The sequence below is a fragment of the Oryza brachyantha genome, chromosome 9 (genome assembly GCF_000231095.2).
Source record: "Oryza brachyantha chromosome 9, ObraRS2, whole genome shotgun sequence".
In the NCBI taxonomy this organism is placed as follows: domain Eukaryota; kingdom Viridiplantae; phylum Streptophyta; class Magnoliopsida; order Poales; family Poaceae; genus Oryza; species Oryza brachyantha.
Genome location: NC_023171.2, coordinates 10,252,806 through 10,272,154, shown reverse-complemented (window position 1 = coordinate 10,272,154; position 19,349 = coordinate 10,252,806). Strand labels below are relative to the sequence as shown.

Genomic DNA, 19,349 nt, shown 5'->3' with positions numbered 1-19,349 from the left:
AATCACCTAGTAGGTGAGTGCTAAGGGACCACCTGTAAATGTGGCAAGCACCGTTGGTCGTCGTCCAACGATCGTCAATGGCACTTAACACGTCAGATATCTCATCAGTTAAGGACATTTTTTATATATATCGCTCACTAGCTAGGTGGTGAAGGTCTAGTTTTGTATTTTCAAATATAAATATAATTTTATTCTTTAATAAAAACTATAAATAAAAAATCACCAAATAAATGCGTTGAACTCGCATAGGGCTAACTAAATGTTGAACTCGCATGGGGCTAACTAAATGACAGGTGGGACCCGTGTGTCCTAGTCGTTTCGCAGCACAAGTCCTCCCATGACGTCACGTACCTCATGGGCAAAATAGCAGCCAATTGGACCTCGCCACCTCTTCCTTGCATGTTTCATAACATTACTGATCAAGTTATATTACAAGCCTTCTTGTAGTTGTATGTAAAACGTGATCACTAATTCCCTGTTTGCACCTCAACCTCGTCTTTTGACATGGAATACCAGGCATGAACTCACCATTTCTTTACAGGATAAACAACATATATTTATCAAAGTTTTTAACTTGATCAAAAGCCTGAAAGCTACTCGTAACAACTACAGTCTACAAAAAAAAAAAAACCCAACCAACTAAAAAGCGGGTCTAGATTAACATAAGCATCCACCGAGACAGCACGGGTTACGGCACCGCGGGCATCGGCAACCCTCTGTACAGTTTTTGCAAGACCAGACGCACCCACAGGAGCATTCAGGGCATGAAAGCCTCGGAAGGCTGCAGCAGCAGTCGCCTTTGCAGCAGGAAGGCTGGCCCTCGCAGCAGGACGACTGGCACCTGCAGCAGGAAGGCTTCCCCTTGCAGCACGATGACTGGCAGTTGAAGCACTGCGTCGTGCAGGGGCACTTGCAGCTGCACAGGCTCGAGCAGCAGCCGGTGCACGATGAGCATTTGAAGAGGCTGAAGCAGCCGGAGCAGCAGCTGCTGCTGCAGCAGCTTGGCTTGCAGTCGCAGCAGCTGGTGGAGCACGGGCTGCAGCCGTTGCAACCGCCGCAGCTTGGAAGGCCACAGCCCTTGCAACGGCAGCTTGGGAGGGTGCAGGTGCAGCAGTTTGGGGTGAAGCAGTTGCACTCGGATTTGAAGCATGAAGGGACCTTGAAGCAGCTGCACAGAGACTTGAAGCATGGAGAGATCTTGAAGCAGCTCCAGCTCGGTTTGCAGCACGGTGTGTCGCAACATGAGCTGCAGCTTGGACAGGAGCACGAGCAGCTTGGCTTGCAGCATGGAGGGGTCTTGCAGCAACTGCAGTTTGGACTACAGCATGAGCACGAGCAGCAGTCTGGGCTGCAGCATGGCTCGGGACAGCACGCACTGCAGTTTTGCTTACAGCACGGCTCATCGCAGCAGGAGCTGCGAGAACAATCGAAGCACTTTGGCCTTTTGCACTTGGGTGAACACGGGCAACAGCAGCAAAAACATGAAATGCAAATGCACAATTTTGACCTGCAGGAAAATCAAATATACTTATTGTGTAAGCTCAATTTTGTAGTAGTACAGATTATTGTTTGTATATGTAATTTCATCAAAGAAACAGAAATGTAAAAGACTATCAGTTTCGTTTTTAAATGTGTCAATATTATTTCCGGTCCTCCAGACAGAAATATATAAAAACTGTTTGATTATTCACTTTTATCCACAAAGGGACTTGAGGGTGATTTCAAACTTTCAGATCCAACAGTGCTGAAAGTTGAATCAAACGTAAAACATTTATAAATATTGGAATATTATTGCTCTCAGTCGATGTGAGCAAAGTATATTGGAACAAAACATACCTGATCCACCGAAAAAGACGGCAAGATCTGTGCCTCCTTTTCTTTCTGGAAAAGAGGGGAAAAAAAGGTCATAACCTGTAATAAACAGCGAGCATGCTTAAAACTGGAAGTTTAGAGGCCATACGCTGGTATTAGTGGGTCGTGTTTCGTACCAACAAACTCATTTATCCTGACAAGCAATGTAAGAGGACATTAGCAACCTGTAAAAGGAGATAGCTTATAGCAATTAATACAATGCATAGTCCAATGCCCAAACATTTATATTTGCTTTCACTAGAATTATGTTTCGTGCAAGTTAAGCAATCACAATTTCAAATATAAAATTGACTTACTCCCTATGTTCCAAACTGATTCAAATTTTATATCACAATATAAACATTTCTGCACCCATTCCCATAATTTTAATTATTCCAATGATTCTAGAGCCAATCAAATGCTTAAAAGGGAAATTTAATCAATTCAAAATTCAAAAACTGACAATTGATGTGACTAAAAGGAAATGTTTTGACATCTCCTTGGTCTATGCTAAACAACCTAGAAATACTTATGTTTTAGAACAGAAATATTTAATAATTCCAGCACAAAAAATAGGTATATAATGTTAACCTAACTTAACACATTACTTGACAAAAATCTGCTTTCATTTTCTCGAATTGAATAATAATTTATGCACATTACATAGTAAGAACCAGTAGACACAAAAGAACAAAACTCATTACTATGGACTGTAATATGGAGCTCAAACAAAAGACAACATTTTAGTAATTGTAGAAAAAGGGGTAACCAACATGTATGGTTCAGTTTTTTTTTTCAAACTTCCACCAAAAACGTAAGGCTAGACCCTGGAATACTCAAATTGTTGGACCGGTGGGCCACAAGATAAGAACTGAGACAGAGATACAGACACCATCACAATGAACGTTGTGATGCAGGTGGGGTCGTTTGATAATAAGGACAATAGTTTGAGGACTTCATGTAATGGTACAAGTACATACGCATTTCAAACGTGACTTCAGTGTCACTTTTTTTTTTTTCGAACCCAAGGAATTTTGAGATATGGTGACCACTAAGAGGAATAAATTACTACATGATAGTGCAATAAGATTTTGTACGCATCACCATTTTTATAACTTGGATATAAAATACCACTCCCTTCATCGCATAATAAGTACATGTCCTTATTGTTTTTTTTAAAAAAAAAGTCAAACGACATATTTACAAATGAAAAATAATTTATGAGTAAAAATTTTATATACATGTTTTTAGTAATCTAAAAGCAAAGTCTAAAAAATAAAATTAGATAAAAAACTCTAAAGTCAACTTCAAATTTAAATTAGGCTTATAAACATAAACAAAAGTGAAAAGATGAGAGTGACAACATTCTAGTTCAAATGAAGATTGCACTTATTTTTTGACGGAGGGAGTACTGTAACAAAATTTTCTCACGGGGAAAATGAAATCAACCTTGATAAAACAGAGCAGAAGACAGTAGATAACACGAGGTCTTCAAATATTTATTTAAAAACATTAAAAAGGTAAGATCCGGAATGCAGGAAGGACAGTAGTGCATACTCTTTAATGCATCCGGAACGAGAAACCGGTTGAGCCCCTTCAAGGAAGTGAAGTTCATCCTACAAAACGAGCTTTCTGTCAGACCAATATTGTTCTCTTCCCGTATTACATGCAACCCCATGAATTTCCTTCCTGAGATAGAAACAAACCCACAGAATATTTCCCCGCTGTTGAAAGCAGACTATGCACTTAAAAGGAGATAAATGACCAAGAATTTTCTGATCATTCAGTGCTACGGACTGAGTGACCATGCACCCAACCGAAAAAAAGGCCCAACTTTTAAATGGAGTTGGATTCTTTCATGTTAAAAGACACACTTGCAGAACTAAAAATTAAATTAATGTTGTTACTTGTACCAAATCCAACTTAAAAACCCAATAATCAAAGTCTGTACACTGTAGTACTAGTCGAAAACAGTACGAATGGCCTCATAAAGATCCCTACTTTATTTTGTAGTAGTACTACTACTAACTTGATGTTGCTGAAAAGCGAGATCGGGTTCCAAAGCATCGATTGACTTGAAAGAAGAGATAAAAAGATGCCTAAAGCGCATTTGATTATACTACTCGTAAAGAACTTCTCCGATTTCTGAAGAGCTTCTGAAATCTTTGCCCCTTGAAAGCACAGCACAGTGCCAAAAACACAAAATCTCTCAACATCAAAAGGCTCAAAATCTAACGTCGGCACCACCCATTGCGCAGTAGTAGGAGTACAAAATCTAAAGCCCTGATGGCGAAGCCTGGCTGGCCATGCCGTCTGCATGCCCAGCGTACACGAGGAGAGAGCAGAGACAGACACGTACTACTCTACTCCACTGATGAGACTGACAAGGCCACTCAGATCAGTTGCCCATACCCACGTTCTTCTTTTCTCCAGCGAGGTGCCCAACCAAACGACGACAGGGGAAGAACATCCATGGCGCCACGCCCAAAGAGGCCAAGCTTGCCTCGCCTCGGATTGTTGGCGCCGCGATTCACCTTCGCCTCGGAACGGAAGCGCAGTAGTAGGAGTACTAAATTTAACACTAGCTGCAGCATGCAGCCCCCGACCCTAGAAATTAACAACGCCATTACGCTTCACAGCAGCCTACTACTACTCCGCCACTCTACACTTGAATTTTGAAAAATGCGCGGCGAATCGGATCTCCGTTTTAAAAAAGAAAATGAATCAGTAAAAGTCAAAGGAAGACGAAGCAAGTAGAGCTCGGGCTCCGAGAATTACGAGCGAGAGAGAGAAACGCAGCCGCAGCGGTGGCGGCGGCTGACTCACCTTGAGGAACGTGATCTCGCGGTTCAGGATCTGCACCTCCAGCTGCATCCGCCGGCGGCCGCACAGGTCCGGGTACCTCGGCGGCGACTTGGGCCTCGGCGCCTCCATCACCGCCACCGCCTCTTCCCTCATCCCCTCACGCGTATACGTACGTACCACGCGAACTCGATCAGAGCCACGCCTCGCCTTCACTCATTAGCAGCAGCAGCAGCAGCAGAAGGGAGGCGTGATGGAGTCGGGGCGGGCAGAGGGTGGTGGTATAAATCGCCGCGGCAGGCAAGGGGGGGGGGGGCAGTGGACACAGCAGCGGGTGGTGGGGGAGCAAGCTGGCGTACGAGGCGGGTCGAGCAGCGGCACGGCGCGCTTCCCGCCCGTGCGCGACGGCGAGGAGGAGGAGGAGACGACGGAGCGGTGGCCTGCGTCTGCGCGGGCAATAATGGCGGGGGAGGAGAAGACGGCGTGCGTCGTGGGGTTTGGAGAGAGGGAGAGAGAGAGGGGGTGGGGTTTAATGGATGGGGGATTTGTGCCACTGTGGAGTGGGCCCAGGCCTACGTTGGATCCGCTGTGGCCGGCCCGGCTCGAGGGATGGATAATGGCTGCGTGGGCCCCGGTGTCAGCCCGGCATGGGGCCATTAATTCTCAGACCATGCAAAGCCGATCCTGGCATGGAATGCTGGAGCATATAATTCAAACTGGCACCGGATGAAACAGGGCAAATACCATGGATGACTTCCATGGTTCGTCAATTTTGTTTGGCCAGGCAAAAACTACGCACGAATACTCTCCCTCAGGTCATGTTTAGTCCACGGAAAAAAAATTTAGGCGTCTCGTAAAACTTTTGACTAGATATCAAATGATGTTTTTAAAACAGGAATAAAAAATCAATTTCATAGCCCGAGGCGAATATTTTGAACATAATTAATTCATTGTTAGCACATGTGAGCTACTATAACACTTATGGCTAATCATAGATTAATAGACTCAAAAGATTCATCTCATGATTTTTTCTTAACCGTGCAATTAGTTTTTTAATCAATATTTAATGCTCTATTTATGTATTCAAATATTTGATGTGATGTTTTTAAGAAAAAATTAGAAACTAAGGGCATCTCTAATAGCCTTTTCGAATTTAACTATCCAAATATCTATTTAGCGATTTTCCATTTCATTTGGCAATTCAATTTTTTTTACGCCAACAGTTTCTCTATCCATTTTCTCTTTTTCTAGTCTATGATATCATATCATTTTCTCGTTGTCTTTCTCTCCCTCTCCATTTGACAAGTGAATGGTAAGTAGGGTAGGCTGACCAAACTTAGTTAGTGAGGAAAGTAATTTGGCCATTGCGATGGCTTGAAGAGTGTGATAAAGAAAAATGTTAAAGTACGTTTTTGGTCCAAAATAGCTAAGGCCTTGTTTACTTCCTAAACTTTTTTTTTCAAAAACATCACATCAAATTTTTGGACACTTAAATAAAGCATTAAACACAGATGAAAAAAAATAATTGCACAGTTACGGATGAAATGTTAAGACGAATCTTTTGAGTCTAATTAGTCCATGATTAGCCATAAGTGCTACAGTAACCAATATGTGGTAATGACGGGTTAATTAAGCTCAAAAGATTCGTCTCATGGTTTCCAGGCTAGCCGTGAAATTCGTTTTTTCATTCGCGTCCGAAAACCCCTTCCGACATTCGGTCAAACATTTGACACGACACTTCTCCCAAAAATTTTCTCAATCTAAACACCTCCTAAATTTTGACTTAGTGCAAGTTCAATAGTATAACCAACTACTAGGTTTAATTCATATATAGTCAATCTAGTAGTCAATTAATACAATAGTCACATAAAAAACATTAATATATATGGTATCACATATCATACACACACTGTGTTTTAGAGTCTGTGCTACAGCTAGCTAAAAATTAGTATTGTACTACTTTTCTTTTTCTTTTCTCTTATCTCATTAAAATATATTTATAACTAGCTTATATTTCACTATTATAGCCTGCTATTATACCATGCCATGAGTAAAGGTCGAGCAAACCTGACGTGCGAAGACAGGGAGGTTGGCAAGCGGTAGCACCACAGCACCGCCCTTTTTCATCGTAACACGGTGCCTCGTCGTACCAACTCCACATTGACTGCTGCGTCCTGAGACAGCACGTACACTTGCCCGAGCGTGACTCCGGTGCGCTGCCCGAGATACGGCGCATCATATCCCGAGCCGGTGGGTACGTACGTCGGTACGATAGGGGAAGCAGCAAGGGCCAAGGGGGATAAATTGGCGGCAGCAGCCCGGAGGTAGGCGACGAGACGACGGGATGGTGTTGGGGGGGGGGGGGGGGGGGGGGGGGGCGGGGGGGCGGCGGTTGTTGCTTTGACAGGGACGCGACCCGGAGGTAGGCGACGAGACGACGGCGGCCCGGCCGGCCGGCGTCCGCCAGGCGACAAGCAAAGCCAGCCTCGGTGACACGTCCGCGTCAGCCGTGATACCGCGGCCGCGACCGCGACGGATCGGTGTGCCGTGCCAGCGCCAGCGGGCGAGACGGGCAGCGCAGCGCAGTGCCTCTCTGGATTGGTGGGCCCGGCGGTCAGCGACGCCCCCGTACCGTGGGCCGCCCGCACGTGATCGCGTCACCCCACACGGCGGAGTTACGGTGGAACGGCCCGTTGAACAAAACTCCCGTGTACCCGACCAGTCCGGCTTGGAACGGACAAGCCTAGTTATTAATGCAAGCCTCTCTCTTCCACTGCAGCCGCTGCCTACTGCCTACGCGTACGCCTGATGCGGCAGCCGCTGCTACATGTAGTATGCGTAAAAAGGTACCACTAACTGTTGTCACGCACTGACCATGCAGCCGGCCAGTGTTCAGCTCAGGCTCAGCACGGCAGACGGCGAACTTCCCTTCTGCAAACAGCACGCACACACCAAGTTCGTCGCAGCATAAAATTGTGGCTCCGAGGACGTGCCCGTGGCGGTGTAGTTTAATTTGCTCACTTGATGCTGCTTGCTCCGTAGTTAAACCGAGCGAGGAGAGGAGGGTGGGGACGACGCGCCAACATTCAACTGTACCGTTGGCCCGCGACAGGCCGGAACGTCACCTGGGGAATCTGGGCCCAGCTGGGGCGATGGATGGGGCCCATTGCGAGGATGGAGCCGTCTGTTGTGCTTGGGCCCCTGCCGACGTGGACTGGCCACACAGGAGCGTGCAAGATGGGCCCTTCACTGACCGGGGAACGGGCTGGCCAGGGCCGGCAGTTTTGCAGCTGCACGTCGCGCGCGGCAGGGGGGATTCACATGGGCTTGTGGGCCTCGCCGGTCGACGCCAGGGTTTTTGTACCCGTGTGTACAGAACGGCTAATTTTTGGTCTCCTCTCGCAATCGCCACCTGGTGAAGGATCATCGATCCAGATAAACGTATTATTGCCGGAGTAGCTATATACGACTGACTACTCGAAAATATGTTCCATTGCCGTGTGATTTATTAAATTTATCAATATACAATTAAAGTTTAGAGTTAGTAGGGAAAGATGGTGTATATTTGTTAGAGGAGAGTTGAAAAGAAGGGGGAAGGGGTAGCCATGAAATGCAGCTAAGCAATGTCTTGATCTAGCGGTTGATAATTTTATTTTAACATATTCACATGGATCGGATAAATTGAAGCTTTGTAGCATAGGTCCAACCGGGTGCATCCGCATGGTCTCTTTTACAATGGCGTTGATATAGGGGAGGCTCGGGATGTCCTTCTCGGTGACCCAGCGGCCATGGCTGATGACACGGTCCAACTCCTCGGTTGCCTTGGCGAACACCTTTGGCATCCTGAGAAGCTCCGCGATGGCCCACTCCACAGTAACTGCAGCTGAGCTCTCCGTGCCACCAGCAATGAGGTCCTACACGTCAAGATGAGCAACGTTGGACTTCTGAATCAGGGAACTATAGTAAACATTTTGCATGGGGACGTAAGTATTTTTTTTTCTTAATGAAAATTTTAATGTGCTATAAAATACTAAAATTGCTTGCCCTGTACTCTGCACACATTTAATTAGCTGGTTGAGGAGTTAATCGGATTAATATTTAGGAGTTAGGACCGAGTGGGTGTTTGACTGTTTGTCGATGAAGTCAAAATATAGTGCACGGTTGTATATGATGATACTATTATAATCCATTCTGCACGCTACTTTCTGTTCTCCCCAAAATAAGTATTACGCTATGAGTGTTGACTCAGTTACCTGGGTGAATGCCTTGACGCTATCCCGGCTGAATTTGACCTCTAGGCAAGGATCGCCGGCGACATAGAAGCAAGTCCACCATGTCCTTCGCCTCGAAGCGCTCTCCCTTGTGATGCTGCCGGTTTTCATGCTCGTCCAACACATATTCCAGGAACCGATCAAACATCTTTCTAAGCTTCTTCATCCTCCGAACATACCCCTGCAGGTCCAGCCAGCCCAACCACGGGCTCCAATCGCCAATGTTGAGCACGCCGTTGAGCAGGAAAAGCTCGTCGAGCATCCACCTGAACTGCTCCGGCGTCGTCACCAGCCTCCCCATGTGGACCACGTCGCGCTCCAGGTAATTCCTGCCCAGCACCATGCGCGAGATACATGTTCAGGCTCGCAGTCGAGCGTCACCACGCGCCCGGACGCCGCGCGGAGATCGCGGAGCAGCGCGCGCGTCTCCTCGCTAGCTGCGGATGAACTCGTACGACTCGAGCCGCCTGGCGCTGACGAGCTCGGCGAGGCACATCTTGCGCGCCTGGCGCCAGTACGCGCCGTAGGGGAGACCACGTGATGTCGCCGTAGTTTGTAGGTTGTGCACTTGCCGGCGGCGGTCTTGGGCCGGTCGGCAAACACCGCGTCGTGGGGTCTTGAGAAAGAACTTGGTCATCTCGACCGACGAGCTGACCACGACGGCCGGGGAAGGAACCGAACCTGAGGTGCATCAGTGCGCCGTACCGCTCCGAGAGCTTGTGGATGGAGCGGTGAGGGACGGAGCCCATGAGGTTGAGGTTTCCGATATGATCGGCCATGGACAAGGCCCCGACGGGAGGCTGTACTCACGGCCACTACCACTACTAAAAGTAATTATTTTACGAGTCCTCATGATTTTTACAAACAGACCATAACCAATAAAGTCTGCAAAAATCGTGAATTATTTTTCATACGGCTGTTTAAGTGGTCCGTATAAAAAATTGATTTTTTCATACAGACCTCTTAAGAGGTCGCACGCAAAAATGAGTTTATTTTTGCATAAGGCTCACTTAAACGCCCACATGAAAAAAATCATTTTTTTCCATACGGGATATTTAAGAAGTCGTATGCGAAAATAAAATTCAAAAAATTTAAAAATTTTGAAACTAGTTATCTTACTCATATGAACTCCAAATTAGATGATTTTTTTCCTAAATATTTCTAAAAACATGCTCTATCATGTTTACATACGGCTATTATCATGTAAATTTCGAAAGGAGAAAATTAGAAGAGAAAGTAGTCAAGTGGAGAATAAGTAGGAAGAAATAATAAAATTATAATGGAAGATTCAAACCTATACTTGTGGGTGAAAAGCCAAAGGGCTCTACGTACCGCCACACTGCTGTGTTCTTTTAGACAGTTTATTCGCAATTTTTTTTTGTTGACTTTTATATGCACGCTTCTAGAATAGCCAAACACTATATAATTTTTTTAGTTTCTATATAGAAGTTTATTATCTTAACTTTTTAGAGTAAATTTTCAACCTTTTAATATATAAATAGTTAATTTTATTATTTATATCACTAAATAGCTATAAAAAATTAGATAATTTTTCATCTTCAATCACCAAAATAATACAACCGATCTTCGTTATTGTTGTAGCCTCCACGCACCTTTTACATAAAACATATGTCCGGACCACTCCAATTGGTGCCAAGGTCCGGTGAGGTGGCAAATCCATGCCACCTCGGACAAGAACTTATTAGCATTATATTAATGCTAATGATGCTAAGCGTACTTTATATATCACTGCATTCAATTTCTTTGGACACCTAAATAGATTATTAAATATAAATAAAATAAAAAACTAATTACACAGTTACGTGAGAAATCGTAAGACGAATCTTTTGAGCCTAGTTAGTACGTGATTAGTCATAAGTGCTACAGTAACCTACCTGCGCTAATGATGGATTAATTAGGCTCAAAAAATTTATCTCGTGGTTTTGCGGGCTAGCCGTGAAATTTGTTTTTTTATTCGTGTCTAAAAACTCATTTCGACCTCTGGTCAAATGTCTGATGTGACGTACAAAATTTTTTATTTCACCGCTAAACACCTTCCAAGTTTTCAGATATCTATTTTGTACCAGATTCTGCCTGACTTGTTCATATAGTCATTATTTCTTTGAGACGACGACGCACGTAAAAGAAGCTGCAATATTGCTGTGTGTTCCAAAGAGTAGCTACGCAGCCGTATAGTACGTGTCGTCAGACAGCCGACACATAAATGCATAATATGTACTCTGGAACATGACATCGTCCGATCGAACTCACCAAACATCAATTGCATGTGTCAGTATTAACGCAAAACAGAAGATCTATAACCAACTTAGAGCAAGGCTAATAATATAGCCAACAAGCTAGCTATAAGGCTAATAATATAGCCAACAAGCTAGCTATAAGGGTTCTTATAGTCTTATTTTAGTCCATCCACTCTTTATCATCAATGCAGAACTCATATGTCACTCCCACATAATTTATTGGTTCTTGTGTCCAAGCTGGCTATAAGATTACAGCCTACTACTTCTCTCTCTCCTCCCCTTAAGTATTTAGCCAGCTTGTAGCCTGCTATTATACTTGCTCCTAATAGTCAATACATATAATAGTCATATACTACACGATTAATATCCAGTCTCACCCGTCGTATACGCATGTGTCTTGAAGTCCGTGTTACAGTTAGCTAAAAATCTATAGTCTGCTGCTCTTCTCTCTCCTCTCTTATCACCTTAAAATATACTTATAACTGGCTTATAGTCTGCTATTATACTGCTCTAAGTATATGTCATATAATTATAACTTACAATGACAATAACAACAATCATCATCTATGTGCAGAATGAGAATGAAAACGGTCGATAAACAGCCAAACCATTTTCATATCTATATTATTTCTTGAAAATGGAATCGGAAACGGTAATTTGACAATGAAAACAATATTAAAAATATTGTTATCGGAAATGAAATTATTCGATCGAAAACATGCATGTCAGTATGGAAGACTCCAAACTGGTATTTTATTTTGGGAAATGAACTACAAACATATTAAATTGATAATAAGTTTGACAATTTAGTGATATTTAAGCGATAGGTAGATCCCTAAACCACGATAAAATGAGATACACAAATAGAAAAGAAAGCAAATAGAAAATGAGATATTTAAGTTCTGGCCTGTGGTCTTATGGATTTTGCCGTTGTCACTGTGGGAATAAGATTCATAGTGAGCAGTTGGGTTTTGGGGCTGGGCATAAGACTTGTGAAAAAAATGTATTTTTTGGTATTCATAAACTATAATTACTGGAACATTAGCATTTACCGATAAAATAGTCAGTAAATAGCAAAACCATTTCTATATTATTCACCATTTTCTGTTTATCGTTTCCACCAAATCAGTTATGTTTCCTTTGGCTAGTAATTTTTGGAAATGATAGATGGTAGATTGAGAATTTCCGTGGTCGCTTTCACCCCTTGTGCAGATGTACCCCATGAACCATGCTCCCTCTGCCAATGGGAAGGATGAGGAGACATGGCAAAGGAAGAACATGGTGAGCTCCATTGACAAACTAAATGATATACGAGTCTAATTGACCTCTTGTCTTCTTTACTGACTAGATGGCTACATGATAACCATATAGTAGGTAAGTGGTTCTAAAAGTTGAGGGTGTTTTTTTAATCTGGTACTAGAGTTGACATGTGCCTGGTATTAGATAAGAGCAAAATTACAATGAACAATAAAAATTATCTGATATGGGGTTTTCCCTCATCCTAAAAAAGGTATACACCGGTACTAGTTAATATATCTTGTGTATCACATGCTAAGAATTCATAACAACTTATATCAAGCATATTATTGACTCAACTCTAAAAAGGCATCACATGATGCATAAGTAGCGCCACCTACACATTAAGCTTATTGGACCACAACGGAAGCAACACCTACAGTACTAAAAAGGGGCACACAATGCATACATACTCGTCAAAGGTATCAAGCATCTGTATAGAGGTGGACAGGAAGCTTGGGTTCGACGACAACCTCAAGCGGGAACTTGCGTGGCATCGACAAACCAAATATTTCCTCCATGCTTAGTTGTTCCCTTGTCATGCCATCAGGTAGCCTCCACGAGAATCCATGCAGCAGGTTGGCAAGGCTCACCTGAATCACTTTCAATCCAAGACTGTAGCCAGGACACATTCGTCGACCAGATCCAAATGGCAACAACTTAAAGTCTTGCCCCTTTATGTCAATCTTACTATCAACGAATCTCTCTGGCATGAACTCCTCTGGTGAGTCCCACAACTTTGGGTCACGACCGATGGACCACGTGCTAACAAGAACACGTGAGCCAGCAGGGATGTCATAGCCATTGTAGGATGTGTCCATGCGGGACATTCGAGGTGTAAGCATGGGTGCAACAGGATGCATGCGCATGGTCTCTTTTAGAATAGCGTCGATGTAGAGAAGGCTCGGAATGTCCTTCTCAGTGACCCAACGACCACGTCCGATGACACGGTCTAGCTCTTCTGTGGCCTTATTGAACACCTCTGGCTTCTTGAGGAGCTCTGAGATGGCCCACTCTATGGTCATTGCTGAGCTCTCGGTGCCTCCCGCAATAAGGTCCTGCATGCGCGCAGATGTACGATATCAGATTGATGGGTGAGTAAAGAAACAACAAAGCAACTTAATATTTTGATGAAAAATAAAGGATCTTCTATGGTAAATCATTGTGAATTCTCCATTTTGCTACAATTATGTTGCCATATTTTCGTTCAGATCCTGGTAGATTTTGGTCCATACGATTGTGCTGAGATTTATGATGTTGCAACCAAGGAGCTCTTTGTTACTTCCTCGGGTATCTTGTTGCACCATTATTCATGAGATTAAATACATGTGTGATGCGTGACATGGGAAGATAGAGTACGAGAGGAGAGGTAAAATAGAAAATTTAAAGTTTATAAATTTTATACTGTATTTTTTAGTCTATTTGATATAAATTTCTTGTTTGCAAATATTGTCCCAATTATAACTGCATAGAACATGTAAAATGCGATTTTTACTCCATTAGTCCACACTGCCCCTGGTGAGCCCCATTGCTGCACACTGGCCTTCGAGATCTTTACCCCACGTCCCCACGTATCCCCATTCCTAGTTGATCACCATTCACCAATTACATTAAGGAGGGATATTTTAGACCTTTCACTATATTTTTTAAGGTCGTGTTTGGCTAGGTGTTAATTATTTAGTGGAGAAAACGTAGTAATATATTAGTATATAATTAATTAATTATTATAGTTATAAGAAAATATAAAATAGATTAATATGATTTTATTAAAGAGAGAAGTATAGATATCACTTACCTGAGTGAATGCCTTGACGCTGTCCCGGGTGAACTCGACCTGCAGGCAAGGATCATCGGCGACCTTCAGCAGCACGTCGACCAAGTCCCTCGCCACGAACGCCTCCCCCTCGTGATGCCGCCGGGTTTCATGCTCGTCCAACACATGTTCCAGGAACCGATCGAACATCTTGCTTAGCTTCTTCATCCGCCGAATGTACCCTTGCAGGTCCAGAAAGTTCAGCCACGGGATGGAGTCGCCGATGTTGAGCACGCCGTTGAGCAAGAAGAGCTCGTCGATCATCCACCTGAACTGCTCCGGCGTGGTCACCACTTCCCCCCTGTGGACCACCTCGCCGCCCTCCAGGTACTTCCTGCCCAGCACCATCCGGGAGATCAGGTTCAGGCTCGCCGTCGACAGGTGCTCCTTGAGCCTCACCGCGCGCCGCCCGGACGCCGCCGCCGCGTTCAGGCCGCGGAGCAGCGCGCGCGTCTCGTCGGAGCGGATGTGCTCGTACGAGTCGATCCGCCTGGCGCTGAAGAGCTCCGTGAGGCAGATCTTGCGCGCCTGGCGCCAGTACGCGCCGTAGGGAGACCACGTCATGTCGCTGTAGTTGTAGGTGGTGTACTTCCCGGCGGCGGTCCTGGGCCGGTCGGCGAACACGGCGTCGTGGGTCTTGAGGAAGAACCTGGCCAGCTCGGCGGACGACCCGACGACGACGTGCTGGGACCCGAACCTGAGGTGCATCAGGGGCCCGTACCGCTCCGAGAGCGCGTGGATGGAGCGGTGTGGGAGCGCGCCGACGAGGTGGAGGTTGCCGATGATCGGCCATGGCCTAGGCCCTGGCGGGAGGTTGTACGACGCACGGCGGCCGCCGCGCCTCGACAGTGTTGCTGCAAGAAAGAGGATGGTGGCAAGTGTGACGCCGGTGAGCAAGAGCAAGGACGCCCATGGCGGTAGCTCCATCTGGAGAAAGGTATCTTGATGGAGAAAGGTATCTTGATCGAGCTGGTGAAGAGGACTGGAACTGCGGCTGGAGCTATTTATAGGTGGCACGAGGTGTGGTGAAAGTTGAGTTGACGAAGATGTTGCGTGTTTCACGTTGGAGCTTTTTTATTGTCCTTAAAAAAATGAGTTTAAATCATATCTTTTTTTAACTCGAGATACTGATGCCTCGCAGTACCAAATCATTTTTAATCGTTAGATTTAACAGTGCACATTCTACTTAGCTACATTCAATGGTGAGAAATGATTTGGTAGGTACAAAAGGAATGATGAGAGTAAAACTCTAAAAAATTGAGAAGATATCATATTTTTTATAAAATTTTGATACCTTAAGACAAAATAACTTGAGGTATCATAATTTTATACTAAAATTTTTGATATCTCGAGATATTTTTTAGAGGAGATTTGCTTTAATTCAACAAAAAGTAACTCGAGATACCGATACCTCACGATATCAAATTGTTTCTTATCGTTGGATCAAACAATGTATATCCTACTCAGGTAGACTCAATGGTAGGAAATAATTTAGTACCGATACCTCGAGATACTTTTTATTGGACTGAAACAAATCTCTATTTTTTAAGTACAGTAAAAAAAACCCTTCGCGTTAACAAGCTAGTGTACTATATCAAGCGTGCCAACATTATGCGTTGCAAATAAAAGATGTTAATTCGCCAACCGAGACAATCAGATCGATGCGCGCTCCATTTCTTTATTAATGGCCCCAGACGAGATTAGGTTGACACGATGACGTACGTTGGTTTCTACGTACACTGTTAATTTAACTAATATAGTCAAGTTAATTACCAGCATGCGACATGTCAGGCGTGGTTGGGCAGTGGCTGCAAATGCAGCATCCGTGATCGATTGGCATGTTTGTGTGTGCGTTCGGTGTTCTAGTTGCACTTGCCATAAAAGAACTACTCTCTCTAGAATCTAGATAGATCTTTATATTTAACGCTGGCAGAATAAGGTTTAATACACCCAACGTCTAATGAAAAATGACTAGATGGAATGCAATCTTCGGTCAATTTGTAATGGTTATCCTCTCTCGCCTAGTCGCCTGTATAAAAAGAGTAATGATCATGCAGTATGTTAGAAAGTACATGTAACACAGTTGGGTTTATATAAAAATACCCACTTCTCAACTATTAAAATAACTTGTTTGTGCACTCTTCAACAACTAAAACAGGCCGAAATAACCTATAACATCAACGTAAATACGTAATCCGGTTTTCGTTGTGGTTCTCATATTTTTTTTACAGGTAGAGCACCAAGTTAGATAGAGATATAAAAACTAATTAGATGTATATGGATACTAAAATTACGGAAACAACTATTAAAACCGGGTTATGTTGCAATTTATAATGTATAGCAGCTTTTCATAAAAAAAGAGCTTATGCAGTCGGCCAAAATAGATTTTTGTAGGCGGTCATACCCACCAAGCTATAACATGTAACATGTTAGTGTTACAAGTGTTATACATATGATATATTCAATACTCCTATGGTAACGCGTCCAGAGAATACCACCTACCCTATTGAATACGAATATGTATCATAATACTTTAGAAAATGTACGATAAAGGAAGGAAATCTTGCTTGGATAAGGAAAGATAACTAGTCTAATTTGGATACAACATAACCTGACTAGTCATATTATCTAAGTATTCTATGCTGCTTATTTAGAGAAAAGGGTATCTCTTGGTATAAATACAAATGCCTCCCAGAAGAGGAGGGTATCAAGTTCCAAGACAAACACAAGCCCCCGTCTTGTATTTGTTGTGGTTCTCGCCAAATACGTATAAAGACAATTCTAGTTCTGGCTGAAAGGAATAGTGTTATTATTCATCCTCAAGGATCCCAAACTTGTATAAAGTCCCCGTATCCTTCTCATTGCTACTATCTCACTTATACTTTAGAATAAGTCGAACCTTACATTCTGAAATATCGTAGTCGAATCTCTATTCGACAACACAACCAAAGGCTGGCCTCCTAACACATCCATAAGTGAAAATAAAATTTTCCCAAGTGGAAATCTTAGGAAACCTGCTTGTGCAAGACATGAACAAAAGAAACAACAATGCCCTTCCCATGAACAGAACGATCTACATAGAAACTTCGCATGAACATAAGATGAATTCATCACAAATCAACGAGATCAAGAACATGAATAAAGATTGTCAAGGTAATCCCCTTCCAAGTATGCCAAATTGAAAAATCATAATAAAAAAATATTCACTCACTATCAGCAACAGATCCGATGGAATGGCCTCTATGTGTTCCACCCCATACACCTCACAGTTAGATCCACCGTCCAGCCCGAGCCACCTCCCCTGAGTTGTACACCATCACTGTTGTTGTCTGCCTGTGAGATCCGCATCCTTCTCCACCACCCCTACCCCTTTACCCCCGTCGTAGAGCACTACCCTTTGTGAGATCCGCCTCCTCAATCATTGCCTCATGCATTCATTGTGACCATGGATGACCTAGCTCTCCTAGATCCACCCACCAGCACTAACGATAACATTTGCCTCACCTTAATCTAGAGGTCCTGAGAACCACTGGGCACCAACTGTCGTTGGATACGGTGTGCCCGCGAGGCCTTTCACCATTGTCACACTAGGAAGCATGATAAATAAACGTTTGCCCACCTCTCAAGCACACAAATTGGAAAACAATGTGTGGTTCATGTGGTACATGTTGTGCTACGCCTAGCCACATGAACCTGACAGGCCTTTTCTTTATCTGTTTTTCATAAATCTATTTCAAACTCATTTGAAAATGTTTCTATAATAAATATATATATATGTAGAATATTTATATGTATAAAATTTATGAATATAAAGTTTTCATGTATAAAATATATCTATATAAATACTTTACTCTAGATATATACTCTCTCTACGGAATAATTGTGTGTGTAAAATTTAACATATAAATTCTATCTCTATAAACAATTTATGCATATAAAGTCTCTCCATAGAACAAATGTGTACACATAAAATTGGGACGTATAAAATCTCTCGGTAGAATATTTATATGTACAAAGTTTATACATATAAAAGTTTGAAAGTCACCGTAAAAGTTTAAAAGTCACCGTGCACGATTGTTCGCTACCTAGACCGCCATTGTCACACTAGGGAGGGGAGCAAAGGTAGTGGTGATAGGTACTGAGCAAGAGGGCGGTGGTGGTGAGAGAGGACGATGGGGGGGGGGGGGGGGGGAGGTGAGGGAGGGGACTCATGGATTTGTTTTCTCTATGATAGTCTCAGTGTTAGTTTTATCCACATTTAATAGCGGTGGCATTAGCAAAATGAATTATGTGGCAATGCATTAATAGGAGGGATGGCATATCTGTTTTATGGGTATTTCATCCGGATGAAACGCTATGGGTGTGGTTTCCAAGCCGATGAAACTCCAATGAAATGACACTGAGAGCGAAAAGTTTCATCTGGATGTGATTTTTTGCGACACGGTGTGGAGAAACTGAATGTATATCGTGTTATATACAAATGACTTCATAATTTATATGGCACACTTGATCATAACCTCATGCAAAGATTTAATGTTGTGGCTAGCCTATGAAACTATCAGATAAACCTGTGCATTGAGAGAGGTTATTTCATCCATCGAACTTAACTAAAAACTCTGATGTGTCACTGTTGAAGAGTATGGGATAAAACTATACATCGAGACTGGTCTTCCTAGTGCATTGATCGGCTGGCGAGGGAGGGGATTTTTATTACTCTACTAAAATTATTGCATACGGCCCATTCGGTGATCCACCGGCAAAAATAGTCACAGGCTGCACTCTACTCGGCCCAAACTTATTACAGGCCGGTGTATTAAACAGTTTTTTAAGAAGTGTTTGGTACCAAGAGATATAAAATGTCCTGCTTGGAGATTAGTGGTGTTTTTTGACGAGAGAGGGGTATAATAACGAACTTGTCATAACAAAAACTACGGTGATTAATTCCTCGATCGTGTCGCTCATGTGACGATCTGATGAATCGGATAACCATTTTTACAATAGAGCATCGACAAATACTAACATTGATTGGACATGCAGCGTGCATATTTTTTGACCCAT

The 19,349-nt window shown here is 43.3% G+C and overlaps 2 protein-coding genes and 1 pseudogene across 2 annotated transcripts; all 3 read right to left on the bottom strand.

Moving 5' to 3' along the window:
* Positions 1-402: 402 nt before the first annotated feature.
* Positions 403-5,011, bottom strand: LOC102722047 (keratin-associated protein 4-6-like). The gene is made up of 5 exons (XM_015840882.2): positions 4,678-5,011; positions 3,409-3,467; positions 1,961-2,005; positions 1,837-1,881; positions 403-1,507 (listed from the first exon to the last, which is right to left on the bottom strand). Exons 1-5 carry the CDS (start codon positions 4,807-4,809, stop codon positions 658-660), a joined length of 1,131 nt encoding a protein of 376 aa, XP_015696368.2. The 5' UTR covers positions 4,810-5,011; the 3' UTR covers positions 403-657.
* Positions 5,012-7,970: 2,959 nt separating this feature from the next.
* On the bottom strand, positions 7,971-9,777 carry LOC102703927 (annotated as a pseudogene).
* Positions 9,778-12,621: 2,844 nt separating this feature from the next.
* On the bottom strand, positions 12,622-15,224 carry LOC102703646 (trimethyltridecatetraene synthase-like). The gene is made up of 2 exons (XM_006664986.2): positions 14,274-15,224; positions 12,622-13,536 (listed from the first exon to the last, which is right to left on the bottom strand). Exons 1-2 carry the CDS (start codon positions 15,216-15,218, stop codon positions 12,904-12,906), a joined length of 1,578 nt encoding a protein of 525 aa, XP_006665049.1. The 5' UTR covers positions 15,219-15,224; the 3' UTR covers positions 12,622-12,903.
* Positions 15,225-19,349: the final 4,125 nt, after the last annotated feature.